Below are 15,694 nucleotides of genomic sequence, written 5' to 3' on the forward strand. Positions count from 1 at the left end.
CCCATTCTCTCTCTCTCTTTATCAAATAAATAAAAATAAAACACTAAAAAAATATTGCTTGAGTCGGAGAAGTGAGAGTAATTCAGAAGGTAAAGGTAGATTAGTACCCAGGAGGATAGGAATTTTGATTGTGCTGTGCAGTCTTTCGGCTGGGGTGACTCCTCCAGGAGCTGATGGGACTGGGGAGGTTTCATGATCTCCCACCACTATGATCCTTTGGCTTTAAATCTGCCTTAGGACCAGGGAGCTCAGCAGGTACTGCCCAAGTCCTGGGAAAGGAGCAGGCTTTGTGAAGACAGCAGCCAGCCTGGGCTGGGGACCAGCCAGGCAGTTTCATAATCTGCTCTGTGCGGCACTCCAGTGGCCTTGCAAAGAAAGACACAGTTGGCAGATGAATATTAATGGTCAGTCTGGTTCTCCTTCCTCCCCGAGAGGAGCTCTCTGGCAGCCCCCCCTGGTTCCCACACTCTGCTTATCACTCCCACAAGATGTAGATCAGAGGCTGCCACAGAACTTCTTGGGTTTCTCCACACCTCTAGTGAGTAGTGCACGTTTTCTGCAGAGCCTGTGGAATTTGTGTCATTGTGAGGTCCTCATCTCAGTGGACATAAGAACTGTAGCAGTCACACCAACATCAGGCAGAAACACTTCATTTTTCCATCATGTTTTTTTTTCTCCTTATTTCCAGATATATTTGACTCTGCATATCCCATGGCTCCTTATCCACAGATTGAAACAACTAAGGATTGAAAATATTTGAAAAAATAAGGGGCTTTCTGCATATTGCAGAATGTATACTTGTCTGTCATGATTCCCTAAACATGCAGTCTAGCAGGTGTATTTATGCTGTATTAGGAATTGTACATAACCTGGAGCTGATTTTAAGTATTCAGGAGGATTACATAGGGTACATACAAATAGGGTACCATTTGTGTTTTTTTTTTTAATTTAGAGAGACTTTATTATTGAGATTATAGATAGAACCTATCTATAGAAAAGGACAGGGGGCTGGAGAGATGGCTTAGTGGTTAAGCACTTGCCTGTGAAGCCTAAGGGCCCCAGTTTGAGGCTCCATTCCCCATGACCCATGTAAGCCAGATGCACAAGGTGGCACATGTATCTGGAGTTCGTTTGCAGTGGTGCCCATTCTCTCTATCTGCCTCTTTCTCTCTGTGTCTGTCACTCTCAAATAAATAAATAAAAATAAACAAAGAATTGTCTTTAAAAATATTGAAAAAAAAAGAAAAGGATGGAATGCAGAGTTCTTGCCCAAGGAAGGCAAGAGGTGGTTCTGGAAAATGGAAAAGCCCCAAATACTGCACCTTTTTTATTCATAAGCAGAAGGGGAAAAGAGAGAGAGAAAGACAGACAGAGTGAAAAAATGGGTGCACCAGAGCCTCCAGCTGCTGCAAATGAACTCCAGATGCATGTGCCACTTTGTGTATCTGGCTTTTCCTGGATACTAGGGAATTAAACCTGGGTTACTGGGCTCTGTAGGCAAGCACTTTAACTCCTGAGCCATTTCTACATCTCTGTACCTTTTCTAAACAGGTGACTTAAGCATCCACATTTTCATATCCAAGTAGTTTCCAGCAGTTCCTGGGGGGGGGGGGTGAGGGCACATGTATGTTCCCACATTTATATTTTTATTTTTTAATTGGAGAGAAAGAAGAAGACAGAGAGAGAGAATGGGTACACCACAGGGTCTCCAGCCACTGTAAACAAACTCCAGACACATGTGCCATCTTGTGCATCTAGCTTATTTGGGTACTGGAGAATTGAACATAGATCTTTAGGCTTCACAAGCAAGTGCCTTAACCACTGAGCTATCTCTCTAGCCCCTATGTTGCCACATTTACTCAGTATGGCTTGTTACCCTTGTTGTGCTTTGAGTGGAGGAAGCAGCAGGGATGTTTTTCAGACTATGGGAATATTCACTCTGCCCTGTAGTTCACTGGCACCTCATACTGCACCAATCCCCCTTCTCCAAGTCCCAGATATAGCCCCCCCTTAAAATTAGTTATTTGGTAGTATTTGCTCTTCTGTGTTGGCACCATCTAACCAGTCACCAAGCCAGTAACCTGGGGTTACATTTTGTACTTGCTTCTCCTTCACCATCTCCACTCTTACCTTTACCAAGTCTCAGTACTTGAGTTAAACAGCTTCAGATCTGTCTTCTCATTTCTCCTGCTAACCACCCTTAACTCGGCCATCATCATCTCTTATTGGATAGAGCCGTTATGTTCTCACTGCTACAACACAACACCCGACCAGAAGAAGCTTATAGAAAGGAAAGGGTTGATTTCTACTTAACAGCTTCAGGGAAGTGGGGTGGGGATCATCATGGCTGGGAAAGCAGTGTCAGACAACCGGGCATCATGTCTTCACATGAGCAGGAGGAAGCAGAGAGAGTGAGCTGCGTGTGGCAAGCAGGGCTGGGCTATAACGCCCCTAGGCTTGCCCCACTCACACACTTCCTCCAGCAAGGCTCTGCCTCTCAGAGGCTCCACCAGCTGGGGACTAGGGATGAGGCTTAATCATAAACACATAAAGCAATGGGGGACATTTTACATTCAAACCACTGTATTGGAGTAATTTAATCACTTCATGACTAGTCTGAACCAATTAGAATGCTTTTATTTCACACAGAAAGAAGCAGAGGTATTGCTTAAAATAGATTCATTTGCTGATTTCATAACATCTTCCAAGTTTCAAATCCCTTCAATTTTTCTTTGTTATACTCAGCATTTTATTTTGTTTTTTCATTTATTGGAAAGTGACAGACATAAAAGAGGCGAGAGAGAGAGAGAGAGAGAGAGAGAGAGAATGAGAGAGCATGGGTGCACCAGGGCCTCCAGTCACTGCAAATGAACTCCAGATGCATGCGCCCCCTTGTTCATCTGGCTCACTGGATCCTGGGGAATCAAGCCTTGAGCCAGGGTCCTTAGGCTTCACAGGCAAGTGCTTAACTTAAGCCATCTCTCCAGCCCAGCATTGTTTTTAATCTTTATTTATATATTTATTTATTTATTTTGGTTTTTCAAGATAAAGTCTTGCTGTAGCCCAGGCTGACCTGGAATGAACCTAAATTCCATCCTTTTCTTAAGGTTAGGTTCACTCTGTATTCTCAGGGTGGCCTTGAACTCATGCTGATCCTCCTACTTCTGCCTCCAGAGTGCTGGGATTAAAGGCGTGCGCCCCCACGCCCGGCTGTACTCAGCATTTTAAGTTGCCATGATCCCAACATGGCTGCGGCAGCTCCAGTCATCACATATAGAGCGTAACATCCAGTGGCAGAGAAGGGACCATCACTGCTTGTATCTAAGGAGAAAAGGGCTCCCTGCAACTGGTTACCCACTTCTGCCCTCAGCAGCAAGCATCCCCTTGTCACCTACACCACGTGTCCAGTCACTGTAGAGGAATGAGCTCTCGACAGGTGGCTTAGACAGGTCGGCACTTACCCCTTGGGAGGCCTGAGCTGAGAACGTGCTCGCTTGAAGAAAGTGAATAACATTGGCATTCTGTAACATGGAGGACATAGAAAAGTGTTGATTGGAAAGGTCATTAGCAACTTCTGGCCCTTTGGGCTCTCCTGGCATCTCATCCTTTCTATGTGTCTACAGACTCAGCTATTTAAAAGTCTCCAACGAGCTGGGCGTGGTGGCGCACGCCTTTAATCCCAGCACTCGGGAGGCAGAGGTAGGAGGATTGCCATGAGGCCACCCTGAGACTACAGAGTGAATTCCAGGTCAGCCTGGGCTAGAGTGAGACCCTACCTTGAAAAAAAAAAAGTCTCCAACAGCTTCCTCTTGGTGGTAGGATAAAATGCACACTCTTGCTCAGAGCCAACATGGATCCACCTGGTCTAACAAATGCCTCTGTCACCTTATCTTGAATATCGCCCTGTCCAAAGCACCTTGCCTTTCCTGCCTGGGCAGCCTTCATACCCCCACCATCCATCCACTTCTTTGGACCATAGCCTGTTCAGCTGAAATATCCCTTTCTTACATAAATATGTCCTCCTTTTCAGACCAAAGTTAGGTCCACCACCTATTTCTGCATCCTGTGGGATTTTGAATCTCTCCTTTAAAATAATCATTTCAGGCCTGGAGAGATTGCCTAGTGGTTAAGGTGTTTGCTTGCAAAGCCTAATGACCCAGATTCAATTCCCCAGTACCCACATAAAGCCAGATGCTCCAAGTGGTGCGTGCATCTGGGGTTCATTTGTAGCAGCTAGAAGCTCTGGCATGCCCATTCTCATTCATTCTCTCTCTCTCTTTGGAAAAAAAAAAAGTAAATACAAAAAATATTTTTTTAACATAGATCATTTCAAAACACTTGCTTGACCACTTGGCTTCCATGAGAGCAGTAACTATGAAAGCCCAGTGTGGTGTGCATGTGTGTGCATGCTCACATGTGTGTACAGTGCATGCACACCTATGTGCATGTGTGTGTGGAAGCCAGAGGTTGACACTGAGTATCTTCTTGAATTGCTCTGCACCTTATTTGTTGAGACCAAGTTTCACACTGAACCCATCATTCACCGGTTCAGCTAGTCCAGCGAGCCTGCTTGCTCTGGGATCCATTGCCTCTGCCTTCTGAGCACTGGGACTCTAAGTGGGCTGCCACACCCACTTCGCATTTACATGGGCACCGGGGACCCAAACGCAGGTCCTCATGCTCGAGTGACAAGCCCTCTACCAATAGAGCCATCTCCCTAGCTCTAATCTTATCTTTTTTTAATTTTTTTTTTGTTTTTCTGTTTTATTTATTTATTTGAGAGGGACAGACAGTGAGAGAATGAGGTCGATAGAAAGAGAGAGATAGAGAGAATTGGCACGCCAGGGCCTCCAGCCACTGCAAACGAACTCCAGATGTGTGCGCCCCCTTGTGCATCTGGCTAACGTGGGTCCTGGGGAATCGAGCCTCGAACCAGGGTCTTAGGCTTCACAGGCAAGCGCTTAACCGCTAAGCCATCTCTCCAGCCCCAAATCTTATCTTTTTAATTACGTAGAGTGGCATGTGGTAAGCAAAATGCATAGGTTAGTGATCACATATTTGAATTCAACTCGTAGAAGTATCAGTCCTTCGTTGTGGGACCTTAAGCAAGGCACCATCCAAGCAAGTGCCGCTGACCACCGAGCCATCTATCCAGCCCCAAGGCACCTTCCCACTCTCAATTTCATTAAAAATGGGGCCAGTCTACTTATGTTAAAGTATTTAGTTAAGATTAGGAGAGAGTTTTTTTTTTTTACATATTTGGCATATTCTATGGCCCAAGCAGTGCTTAGTAAATATTGGTGAATGAATGGATGGATAGAGAACAGATGAATGAACGAGCAAGCCAGTGACAACTGTGTGCACTTGGCCAACAAGAAAGGACTGAGCATAAGTAGCATGATTTGCCGGGCGTGGTGGCGCACGCCTTAATCCCAGCGCTCGGGAGGCAGGGGTAGGAGGAGCGCCGTGAGTTCGAGGCCACCCTGAGACTCCATAGTGAGTTCCAGGTCAGCCTGGGCTAGAGTGAGACCCTACCTCAAAAAGCCAAAAAATAAAATAGCATAATTAAGTACATTCTTCTGGGGCCTTGAGAACTAACTCTGTGTCCTGTGCCCAGCTGAAGCACCACTGTGTGAGGAAGCCGTCGGAGCTTTGCACCGTCAACATCAGCGGCCTGAAATTCTCCAAGGTGAGGCCAGCAGCGAAGCTGGGGTTAGGGGGTGCCAGACCTGAGGGGCCACTTGGCTGTTCTGATTTGTGTGTGGTACTTCTGTGGTCCCTGAGGATTGGAAATCGGTGATATGGAAGGAGGGTCAGACACGTACTCAGAGGGTGGAAACAATGTTCACATTTATATTTATATGTGAATTTGGTGTTGATGTGAACTCAAACTCACTGTATGAATCTGGTTTTGAGTTTGCTATGGAACAAGGTGGAGTGTGATTCTTGTATGGTCATGAGTTTCCATTACAAGAGCCTCCAAGCCAGAAGGGTACAACCATTAAATAAACTCTTAGGATGAGGAGGATTGTACTAGAATGTGCTTAGCATCATTGATAGTAATAACAGTTTATTTTATTTTATTTTTTATCTTTTTTTTTTTGAGGTAGGGTCTCTCTAGCCCACGCTGACCTGGAATTCACTATGTAGTCTCAGGCCGGTCTCAAATTTACAGAGATCCTTCAACCTCAGTCTCTTAAGTGCTGGGATTAAAGACCGGCTCCACCACAACCAGGAGAGAGAGAGAGGGAGGGAGGGAGGGAGGAGAGGAGGGAAGGAGGGAAGAAGGGAGGGAGAGAATGGGTACATCAGAGCCTCTAGCTACTGTAAAGAAACTCCAGATGCATGCTTCACTTTGTGCATGTGGCTTTACATGGGTACTGGGGACTTGAACTCAGGTTATTAGGCTCTGAAGGCAAACACCTTAGCTGCTGAGCCATCTCTCAAGCCCAACAACCATTTAAAACTGGGCTACATGAGCATCGATTGGGAAAGGATAACTTGGAATATACTCAAACAAGAAATTCAAGCAGACAAACTAGATCTGCATGTATCAACAAAAATCAATCTGCAAGAAGCATAGGTACCTCAAATAAAACTCAGAAATCGCATGTTGGGCTGGAGAGATGGCTTAGCGGCTAAGGCACTTTCCTGTGAAGCCTGTTAACACATGTTCGAATCTCCAGGTCCCATGTAGCCAGATGCAATGTTGCAATGCACACAAGGGGGCACACATATCTGGAGTTTGTTCACAGCAGCTGAAAGGTCCTGGCACACCCATTCTCTCTCTGCCGTTCTCTCTCTCTCAAAAATAAAGTAATGAAGCCGGGCATGGTGGCGCATGCCTTTAATCTCAGCACTTAGGAAACAGATGTAAGAGGATCACTGTGAGCTTGAGGCCACCCTGAGACTACATAGTGAATCCCAGGTCAGCCTGAGCTAGAATGAGACCCTACCTCAAAAAACCAAAATAAAAAATAGGTAAATAAATAATAATAATTTTAAAAAACCCTGGATGTTGATTGAAAAGGAAGGTGTCAGTATGACACCTATCATGTGACTACACATACATAAAGTTTTCTTTACATGTTTGAATGTGTGTGGACACACATACATGTGGGTGCGTGTGGAAGCCAGAGGTTGATGTTGGATGTTTCCCTCAGCAGATCTCCATCTTATTCTTTGAGACAGGGTCTCTTACTGAAGCTAGTGCTCACTGATTGGCTAGACCAGCTGACTTGTAAGCCCCGGAGATTCCCTATCTCTGCCTCCCTGGTGCTGGGATTACAGATACACCACTATGCCCAGCATTTATGTGATAGCTATGGATCTTAATTCAGATCCTCATGCTTTTGCCTAGCAGACGCTTTACCCTCTAGCCATCTCCCCAGCCCATGAATACAAAATTTTAAAGCCTGTCAATAGCACTGTGTGTAGTTGATGGATGTGTGTGTGTGGGGGGGTGTGGGTGTGTGTGTGGGTGTGCATGTAACAAGTGCAAAACAAAATAGGAATGATGGCTGGGCGTGGTGGTGCATACCTTTAATTCCAGCACTCGGGAGGCAGAGGTAGGAGGTCCACCATGAGTTCGAGGCCACCCTGAGACTACATAGTGAATTCCAGGTCAGCTTGGACTATAGCAAAATCCTACCTCAAATTTTAAAAAAAGAAAGAAAGAAAAGAAAGGAGAGGAAGAATAGGAATGATGATCAATTCAAGATCACTGATATGGGATGGGGGGAGAGAAACATGGTGATGGAGATTGTCAGCCCTCTAGTGGTTTCTTTCTTTAAGGAAATTAAACCACAGTCAGTAAATATTCAGATGTATTCAAATCGGATAATGGTTACCTGGGTCTTCAAAGTGTCGCTATGCTTTCTGGTGCGTCTGAAGTATTTCAGACTGGAAGAAAACAAGCAGAAAAGCCCTGCCCACATGGCAGCTCTTGTGCTAAGAACGTCTGTTATCCTGGCAGCGGCTCTGGAGTTTTAGAAAGGCTTCTGGGCAGGGAACTAATTTTGTGGTTTTCTTTTTATTTTTTTCTTCTTCTGAAATGTCTTCCTACAGGCCAAAGAAAAGGATTTCCGGCATTTTACTTCTGTGATTTATATTAATGCCTCAGAAAACCTGCTGCCTCTAGGTGAGCTTTTTCTTTTTCGAAGCTATCTTCTGCCTCCTGGTGGCACAACCAGGTTTGGCTGTCCATCTGCCCATGATTGTCATGGGTTAACAAGCGGGGTGCGGGAGAGAATGGAGACCCCAGAGGTAGTCTTGTGCTCACCCAGCCTGCTCAGCCTTCTCTGTGAGCTGCTTCTCCCTCCAAGTGGGGTAACTGCCTTCTTCCTCCTTCCGGGCACCTTGCAGACGCAGGTGAGAGGCGTCTTTAAGTCTGTGAGTGCAGAAACCCTTCTTAGTTATCCAGCAAGTCCACAGCGACCCCTGCTGGTGTGGGGACTGTGAGGCTCGGTGGCTTTTTATTTTTTGTATTTTATTTATTTATTTGAAAGAGAGAGGAGAGGGAAAGAGAGGGTGGGGGGTAGATAGAATGGGGCTGGAGAGACAGCTTAGCAGTTAAGGTATTTGCCTGCAAAGCCTAAAGACCCATGTTTAACTCTCCAGGTCCCATGTAAGCCAGATGCAAGGTGATGCAGGTGCCCAAGGTTGCACGTGAGCATTAGGGGGCACGTGCATCTGGAGTTTGATTACAGTGGCTGGAGGCCCTGGCAAACAATTCTCCCTCTCTCTCTTTCTCTTTGTCTCACTCTCTTGCACAAAAAAAGGTCAGTTTGTTGGGCTTGCCTCAAAAAAGGAAAGAAAAAGAAAGAAAGGGAAAAAGAAAAAGAGAGGGAGACAGAGAGAGAAAATGGGTGCAAATGGGTGCACCAGGGCCTCCAGCTACTGCAAATAAACTATGCAAGTGCCACTTTGTGCATCTGGCTTACAGGGGTACTGGGGAATTGAACCTGGGCTCTGAAGCTTAGCAGGCAAGTGCCTTAACCACTAAGTCATTTCTCCAGTCCTCTGTGGCTCTTAAAAAGAAGTGTGTCCTGTTCCTGCTTTGGTGAGCTGATGGCTTGGTAGGAGAGATAGGCTCAGACATAGACAGCGAGAGCAGGATGCAGTATAAGCAACAGAGATCAGGAAACACTATGCAGACATACACACGGCACCTTAAACCAGGCTGGTGAGTCAGGAGTAACTTCTTAAAAAAGGAAAACCTAAGCTGAGAGCAAAAGCCAACAAATGAGGATGGCTTGGGAACTGGAGGGTGGAAGGGCGCTCTGGGCTGATGGCGCAGATACAGAAGGGCAGTGCGTAAAGGACTGCGTGAGCAGGGGCGGGGGCTGGGACTAGAGAAGGTGTCCGGGGTTTGATCACTGAAGGTCTGAGTGACTTGGACTCAATTCTGCAGGCAAAAGAGTCACGGGAAGTTTCTAGGCAGGGAAGCTCTGCTGCAGGAGGGTAGATCCCATGAGAGATGAAGGCCAAGAGACCTGGGGGCCTGAGCCTGGCTGAGGCAAGTCTTGAAGGGGACTGAAGAGAGAGTGATCTGGAAGGAAGTAGAAATTACAAAGCTTGGGGGACATGGGGAATCAAGGGAGTCCGTCACTGAGCTTTAGGGGTAGGTGAGGGAGGAATGGGATGAGTCAGTTCCATTGCACTGAGTTTGAGGGGGGTTTCTAAAGACACCTCTACTGAGACCCCTGACCTTGAGGAAGTAGTGCAGTCTGTCAGAACATGACTTGGCAACAGACCAATAAGCATATAAAAAGTTGATAACTTCACTAATCATTAAAGCAGTACCAAGATACTATTTTTTTCTACCTATCAAATATTGGCAAATACACAAAGAACTGATGACAACCAGTATTGGTATGGAAATGAATCCCCAGATATCATTGATGGAAATATAATATAATAGGTTGATATTGTATCTTTGAGGTAACTTGGCAGTGTCTCTTTTTTTTTTCTTTTAAGAATATTTTTACTGCTTATTTGCATGCAGAGAGAAATAGAAGAAAGACAGAGAGATAGAGAGAATGAGCACACCATGGCCTCTAGCCTCTGCAAACAAACTCCAGAGGTGTGTGCCGCTGTGCATCTGGCTCTACATGGGCATTAGGGAATCAAACTCAGGTCATTAGACTTTGCCCACAAATGCCTTAGCCACTAGGCCATCTCTCCAGCCTATCTCTTAAAATTTTCAATGATCATTGCTTTCCATAGTCCTGTTTTAAGAATATATTCAATAGAGGGCTGGAGAGATGGCTTAGCGGCTAAGCGCTTGCCTGTGAAGCCTAAGGACCCCGGTTCGAGGCTCAGTTCCCCAGGTCCCACGTTAGCCAGATGCACAAGGGGGTGCATGCGTCTGGAGTTCGTTTGCAGAGGCTGGAAGCCCTGGCGCGCCCATTCTCTCTCTCTCCTCTCTCTTTCGCCTCTTTCTCTGTGTGTGTGTTGCTCTCAAGTAAATAAATAAAAATAAAAATAATTTTAAAAAAAAGAATATATTCAATAGAGACCCAGTTGTAAAAGGAGGTTTATTGGGGTATCTTGAAATGCCTGCCAAGCGGTCTTTCATTAGGCTCGACTGAGCATTCTAATCCACACGTCTGCTGTGGGTCAACACAGACACCAGGTTCACTTGAAGATTCAGAGTAATTGCTCAGTGCATGCCAGTCACACACATCCAGGTGTTCTTCAGTGGAGTCCTCACTGCCAGCCATCTAGCAGTCTACCTGTCCGTCTATGAGCCAGCTGTCACTTCAGGTGTAAAACAGGGACTCTCTTTGGGTGAATGCAAGAGCCACTCTTGCTTAGAAATCTCATTGCCCATAAAAGTTACTGTGCCTTGTAACATTCCCACAGGCATGGCTCCTAAAGTTCCTATGTAGGTCTGTCTGATTATGAGAGTCACCACACTCAGGGAGCACCCCCTCCCGATGTTTATAATTTACGGTTTCTCCTGGTCCAGGTACAATCTATCAATCTCGAATCATTTTTACCACAAGCAATATTGCTTAGTAACACAGCTATGCAATCTGAAATAAATGAATGGCACTATTCACGTTTTTCTCTTCAACCAAGCCTTTACAGTGGACAGCTTCTCTCTTTTTGTCCCTCATGTAGATGCATTTCACACGTTTCCAGCCTTAAAGGAATTGGAGCTCGCCTTCAATGGCATCAAGATGGTCTACGTGAAATACGGGGACTTTAAGACATTGGAAGTAAGTCGGAGGTAGGGAGTTTTTGGTGCCCACCTATTCCCCTGTAGGGAATGGGTGTAGGGGAGCCTTTATGGATTTGAGCTTTTGGGAAGGGTTCTTTGGTCCTTTACAAAGCCAGGCCTTGCTTTGTGGCTGGTTTCTGGGGAGGGTGGTGGTGGCGATAATGGTTGTGGGCAACGAAGGTGATGGTAGTGATAATGGTGGCAGATAGAAACTCACGGCCGTGGCACTTGGTACCCAGGGTCACTCCTGTTCAAGAGAGTGTGCAGAGCAAGTTTGAGAGGAGATCTGGGTCCACTGGGGATTGAGGAGCCATTAAGGTTATGGGCAAGGCACAGTGGATTGGACCAGCTGAAATAGAGACCCATCCTGGCCCAGTGAAGCTGGATCAGTCCCAGTGGGCTAGCATAGAGCAGGCTGTAGGTCCAGAGAGCCTCAGGGCTTCTATGAGTTCTGCAGTGGACTTCAGACACATGCACATCCATAACTATTCTCCAAACCCCAGGCTTGACAAGACAAAAAGTTTTGATTGCAATTTTAGCTTTCTCATAGTTTGAATTCCTATGGTCACACATTTTCCATGCATGTCCTCATACTTCAAAGTATTATGCCTTCCAATTTCATGAAGTTATAAGGGCCTCTTTTTTTTTTTTTTTTTTTTTTTTACAAAGGAATGAAGCTTTTATCACTACCTCAGCATCACTGCATGCATGGGTTAGAGAACAGTATAGGTGGGGCCAGGACCAGGACCAGCACCCCGCCGGGCTCTCTCTCCCTCACTCAGTAAGGCACCCTTCCCCACTGCTGGCCACATATAGTAAGCGATTCCCATTCATACCTTAGCAAAATGTCTGCGTGTTGTGAGCCTTGGAGTTGGCCCCAAAGAGTCATTCTTCCCACAAGCCTCACTTAACTTGGTCTTACCAGAGAGAGAGGCCTTCCACACAACGATATTTACAGAGAATTGATGGCCTTCATAGGCCAGCTTCAAAAAGCTTTAAACTTTCGGGAGAACCATCTTCCCAAGATAGACAATACACTTCTGTAGTCTGTATTGAATATTCCGCTTACTTCCCCCTGGTTTCCAGTCCCACAGATGATGACAGCCATTGACTAGGGTTGCCTAGGGTTGGGAACAGGATGGCTCCTCACACTTGTTCAGAAGGCAAGCTCTCAGCATCCAATAAAATAGTGAGGAAGCAGATTTCCAGTGACCAATGCAGTGAGGCGCTATGTTTTTTTATTTATTTATTTATTTATTTATTTATTTATTTATTTATTTGAGGGCGACAGACACAGAGAGAAAGACAGATAGAGGGAGAGAGAGAGAGAATGGGTGCGCCAGGGCTTCCAGCCTCTGCAAACAAACTCCAGACGCGTGTGCCCCTTTGTGCATCTGGCTAACATGGGACCTGGGGAACCGAGCCTCGAATCGGGGTCCTTAGGCTTCACAGGCAAGCACTTAACCACTAAGCCATCTCTCCAGCCCGAGGCGCTATGTTTTAAAACACCATTTTTGAGCTACATGTTAGCACTGACCACGGGGAAATGGATCTCAGACAGTAGTGACACGGAGCCGTTGCCCTGACCCCAACGCCCAGGACCCTCTTATGGACTTCCATTTGTCAGTTCTCTTACTCTGTTAGAGAGCAGTCATTGAGCTCCTGTGTACTGCACGTTTTTCCAGGTACCCTCTCCTACCGTTGCCCCCGATTGTTGGAAACTCTGCTGTCAAGTACCATTGGCCATAGAGAGGGGAGGTGGTCACAGGCTCTAGCCCCACAGCTGACTCGCGTGGGCTACCATGGATTAATTGTGTACATGTAGTACTTTATAGTTAGATAGCATCTGATGAAGGTGATTAATCTAGCAGACCCAGCCTTACCTAAGGGAATTTGTCTGCAAAGAAGAACAGAGCCAATTTAGGATGCAGAATATAAATGAGAAAAAAGGAAATCTCTGGACCTGTCATTTGTTCTCATCTCTCTATGATTTGCAAGGGCTCCCTATGAAGCAAGATAAACATGACAAATGTCCTGAATTTGTAGCTTGCAGTAATGAGTACTTTGATGTGTAATAAAACTTGATGTGACTCAGCAGATGCAGTGGCTGGGTTAGGACTCTTCTGTCCTTGTCAGAAAGCCGCCCCAAGGGGACCAGCCAGAGTCAAGTTCCTTGGGAGTCAATTTAGGAAAACTTAACTTGGCTGTGATTTGATTGTCTGCTTGCAAGTCTGAGAACCGTCCCGCTGGCTCTCTGCCCTGGCAGCCCAAAGACTTTGTCCCCAGCCTTGGTTCCGCCCCCTGTGCCTTGCCTCCTTGGACAAATAACTTACCCTCTGGGATTTAAGTTTTCCCCTTTGTAAGTTCTGGGCTGGTTCTGAAATTCTATGACCTGTGATTCTAAGACTGCTTATTTCTTGAGCTGCAAATTTTGGAAAGCAAATTTGGATCCAACCTTGAATAACCAAACTAGCTAGAACAGGGGTCCACGAGCCTTTCCTGCAGGCAGACGAAGTAACTATCTTAAGCTTCGGATTTACATGGTCATAATCAGTCACGACTTTTATAACTTGGCTTGGCTTTTTGTTGTTGCTGTTTGTTTATTTATTTGAGAGCGACAGACAGAGGGAAAGAGGCAGATAGAGAATGGGCGTGCCAGGGCCTCCAGCCTCTGCAAACGAACTCCAGACGCGTGCGCCCCCTTGGGCATCTGGCTAACGTGAGTCCTGGAGAATCGAGCCTCAAAATCGGGGTCCTTAGGCTTCACAGGAAAGTGCCTTACCACTAAGCCATCTCTCCAGCCCTTGATCTGGCTTTCATAAAGGAAGTAATTGTCGATAGTATGGAGACAAGCCGGCATGATGCTGAAATTTGAATGCCATGTAACTGCCCCGTGTGCCACATGATCCTTCTTTCATAGTTACTTTTTACCTGTGAAAATTGTTCTTAGCTCACTGGCCATAAACAAGCATCAGGCTGGTTGGGCCGCTGAAGCAAGCGGGGAACCCTGGGCAGCTTGCTAAGGAGCTTGCGCTTCATCTTATGGAGCCCAGGGATCCAGGGGTTCTGAGCAGGGCCGTGCTGTGGTTAGAACTATGTCTTAGGAAAGCCGTTCTGGCTGCTCTATGAAGAGTGGGTCAGAGGGAACAAAGACGAGCGACGAGCGACATGACCCATAGGTCTTGACTGTCCACGTGGGTGTGTGAGGTAGAGAGACTTCACCACTGCTTCCTGTGCCTCTGCGAGCCAGGTTCCCAGGCCTTCCTCTTCACTCCACTGGGATACAAGAACCTTTGAACCCTCACTTTCTTTTCTTTGTTAATCTATTTATTTGAGAGAGAAGAGGGAGAGGGAGAGAATGGGTGCACCAGGGCCTTCAGCAACTGCAAGTGAACTCCAGACGCATGCTCCACTTTGTGCATCTGGCTCACATGGATCCTGGGGAATCAAACCTGGGTCCTTTGGCTTTGCAAGGAAGTGCCTTAACCAGTAAGCCATCCCTCCGTCCCCACAAACCCTCACTTCCTTGACAGTGGCAGGAACCCACCACTCCTTCGGTGTTGGGTGCCTTTCACAGCCTGGCCAGCCTCTCCTAGCCCACAGGCCACCCACACACCCAAACTGTTTGCAGTCTTCAGAGTGGGCACTGCTGCTTCCTGCTTCATGCCATTTGCTCACCTGAACATGGCGTTGCTCTGACAACTCAGTAAGTCACCACTAGTCTGTGAGGACAGCTCTGATGTCGTTTGCTCTGGGAATCCCGTCCTCACTCCCTGGTGGACCTCACTGTTCCTTCCTTTGTGCCTTGTGGGTGTGAATACAGATAACTATCCCAGAAGCATTGCTACTTTACAAATAACCTAAGGAAGCAGGGAGCTCTTAAAGGCAGGGACCGGTACCAAGTAAGCCTTCAGCAACGAGGTCAGTAAATGAAAGGATGATGATGATGATGATGGCAGCCAACATTAATTAGGCATTTACTAGGAACCAGCCCATAGGCCAAAGGCTTTATTGATGTAGAACCACTTATTTCCCACTTATTGATAAAGAATCACAAGTTAGGGCTGGAGAGATGGTTTAGCGGTTAAGCGCTTGCCTGTGAAGCCTAAGGACCCTGGCTCGAGGCTCGGTTCCCCAGGTCCCACGTTAGCCAGATGCACAAGGGGGCACACGCGTCTGGAGTTCGTTTGCAGAGGCTGGAAGCCCTGGCGCGCCCATTCTCTCTCTCTCCCTCTCTCTGTCTTTCTGTTTCTGTCGCTCATAAATTAAAACAAAAAATTAAAAAAAAATTAAAAAAAAATTAAAAAAAAAAAAAAGAATCACAAGTTAAGTAATTTACCTAAATCACACAGCCAGCCATGTCTCAAGCTGACGTCTCAGGGCCATTGCTGAAGCACAGCCACACAAACCCATTCCTTTGGGGACAGACCTGCGATGCGTACACTACTGCATGACCCCTGGCCGGCC

At 46.4% G+C, this 15,694-nt stretch overlaps 1 protein-coding gene across 1 annotated transcript in view; it reads left to right on the plus strand.

The window, feature by feature from the left end:
• Xrra1 (X-ray radiation resistance associated 1) overlaps positions 1–15,694 on the plus strand; it is a 79,498-nt gene that overhangs the window by 19,752 nt on the left and 44,052 nt on the right. The window contains exons 5-7 of the mRNA XM_045145880.1: positions 5,618–5,689; positions 8,068–8,140; positions 11,128–11,225. Coding sequence (XP_045001815.1) covers positions 5,618–5,689; positions 8,068–8,140; positions 11,128–11,225 — 243 coding nt within the window. The remainder of the gene's footprint in view (positions 1–5,617; positions 5,690–8,067; positions 8,141–11,127; positions 11,226–15,694) is intronic.

The sequence above is a fragment of the Jaculus jaculus genome, chromosome 3 (genome assembly GCF_020740685.1).
Source record: "Jaculus jaculus isolate mJacJac1 chromosome 3, mJacJac1.mat.Y.cur, whole genome shotgun sequence".
Taxonomy (NCBI): domain Eukaryota; kingdom Metazoa; phylum Chordata; class Mammalia; order Rodentia; family Dipodidae; genus Jaculus; species Jaculus jaculus.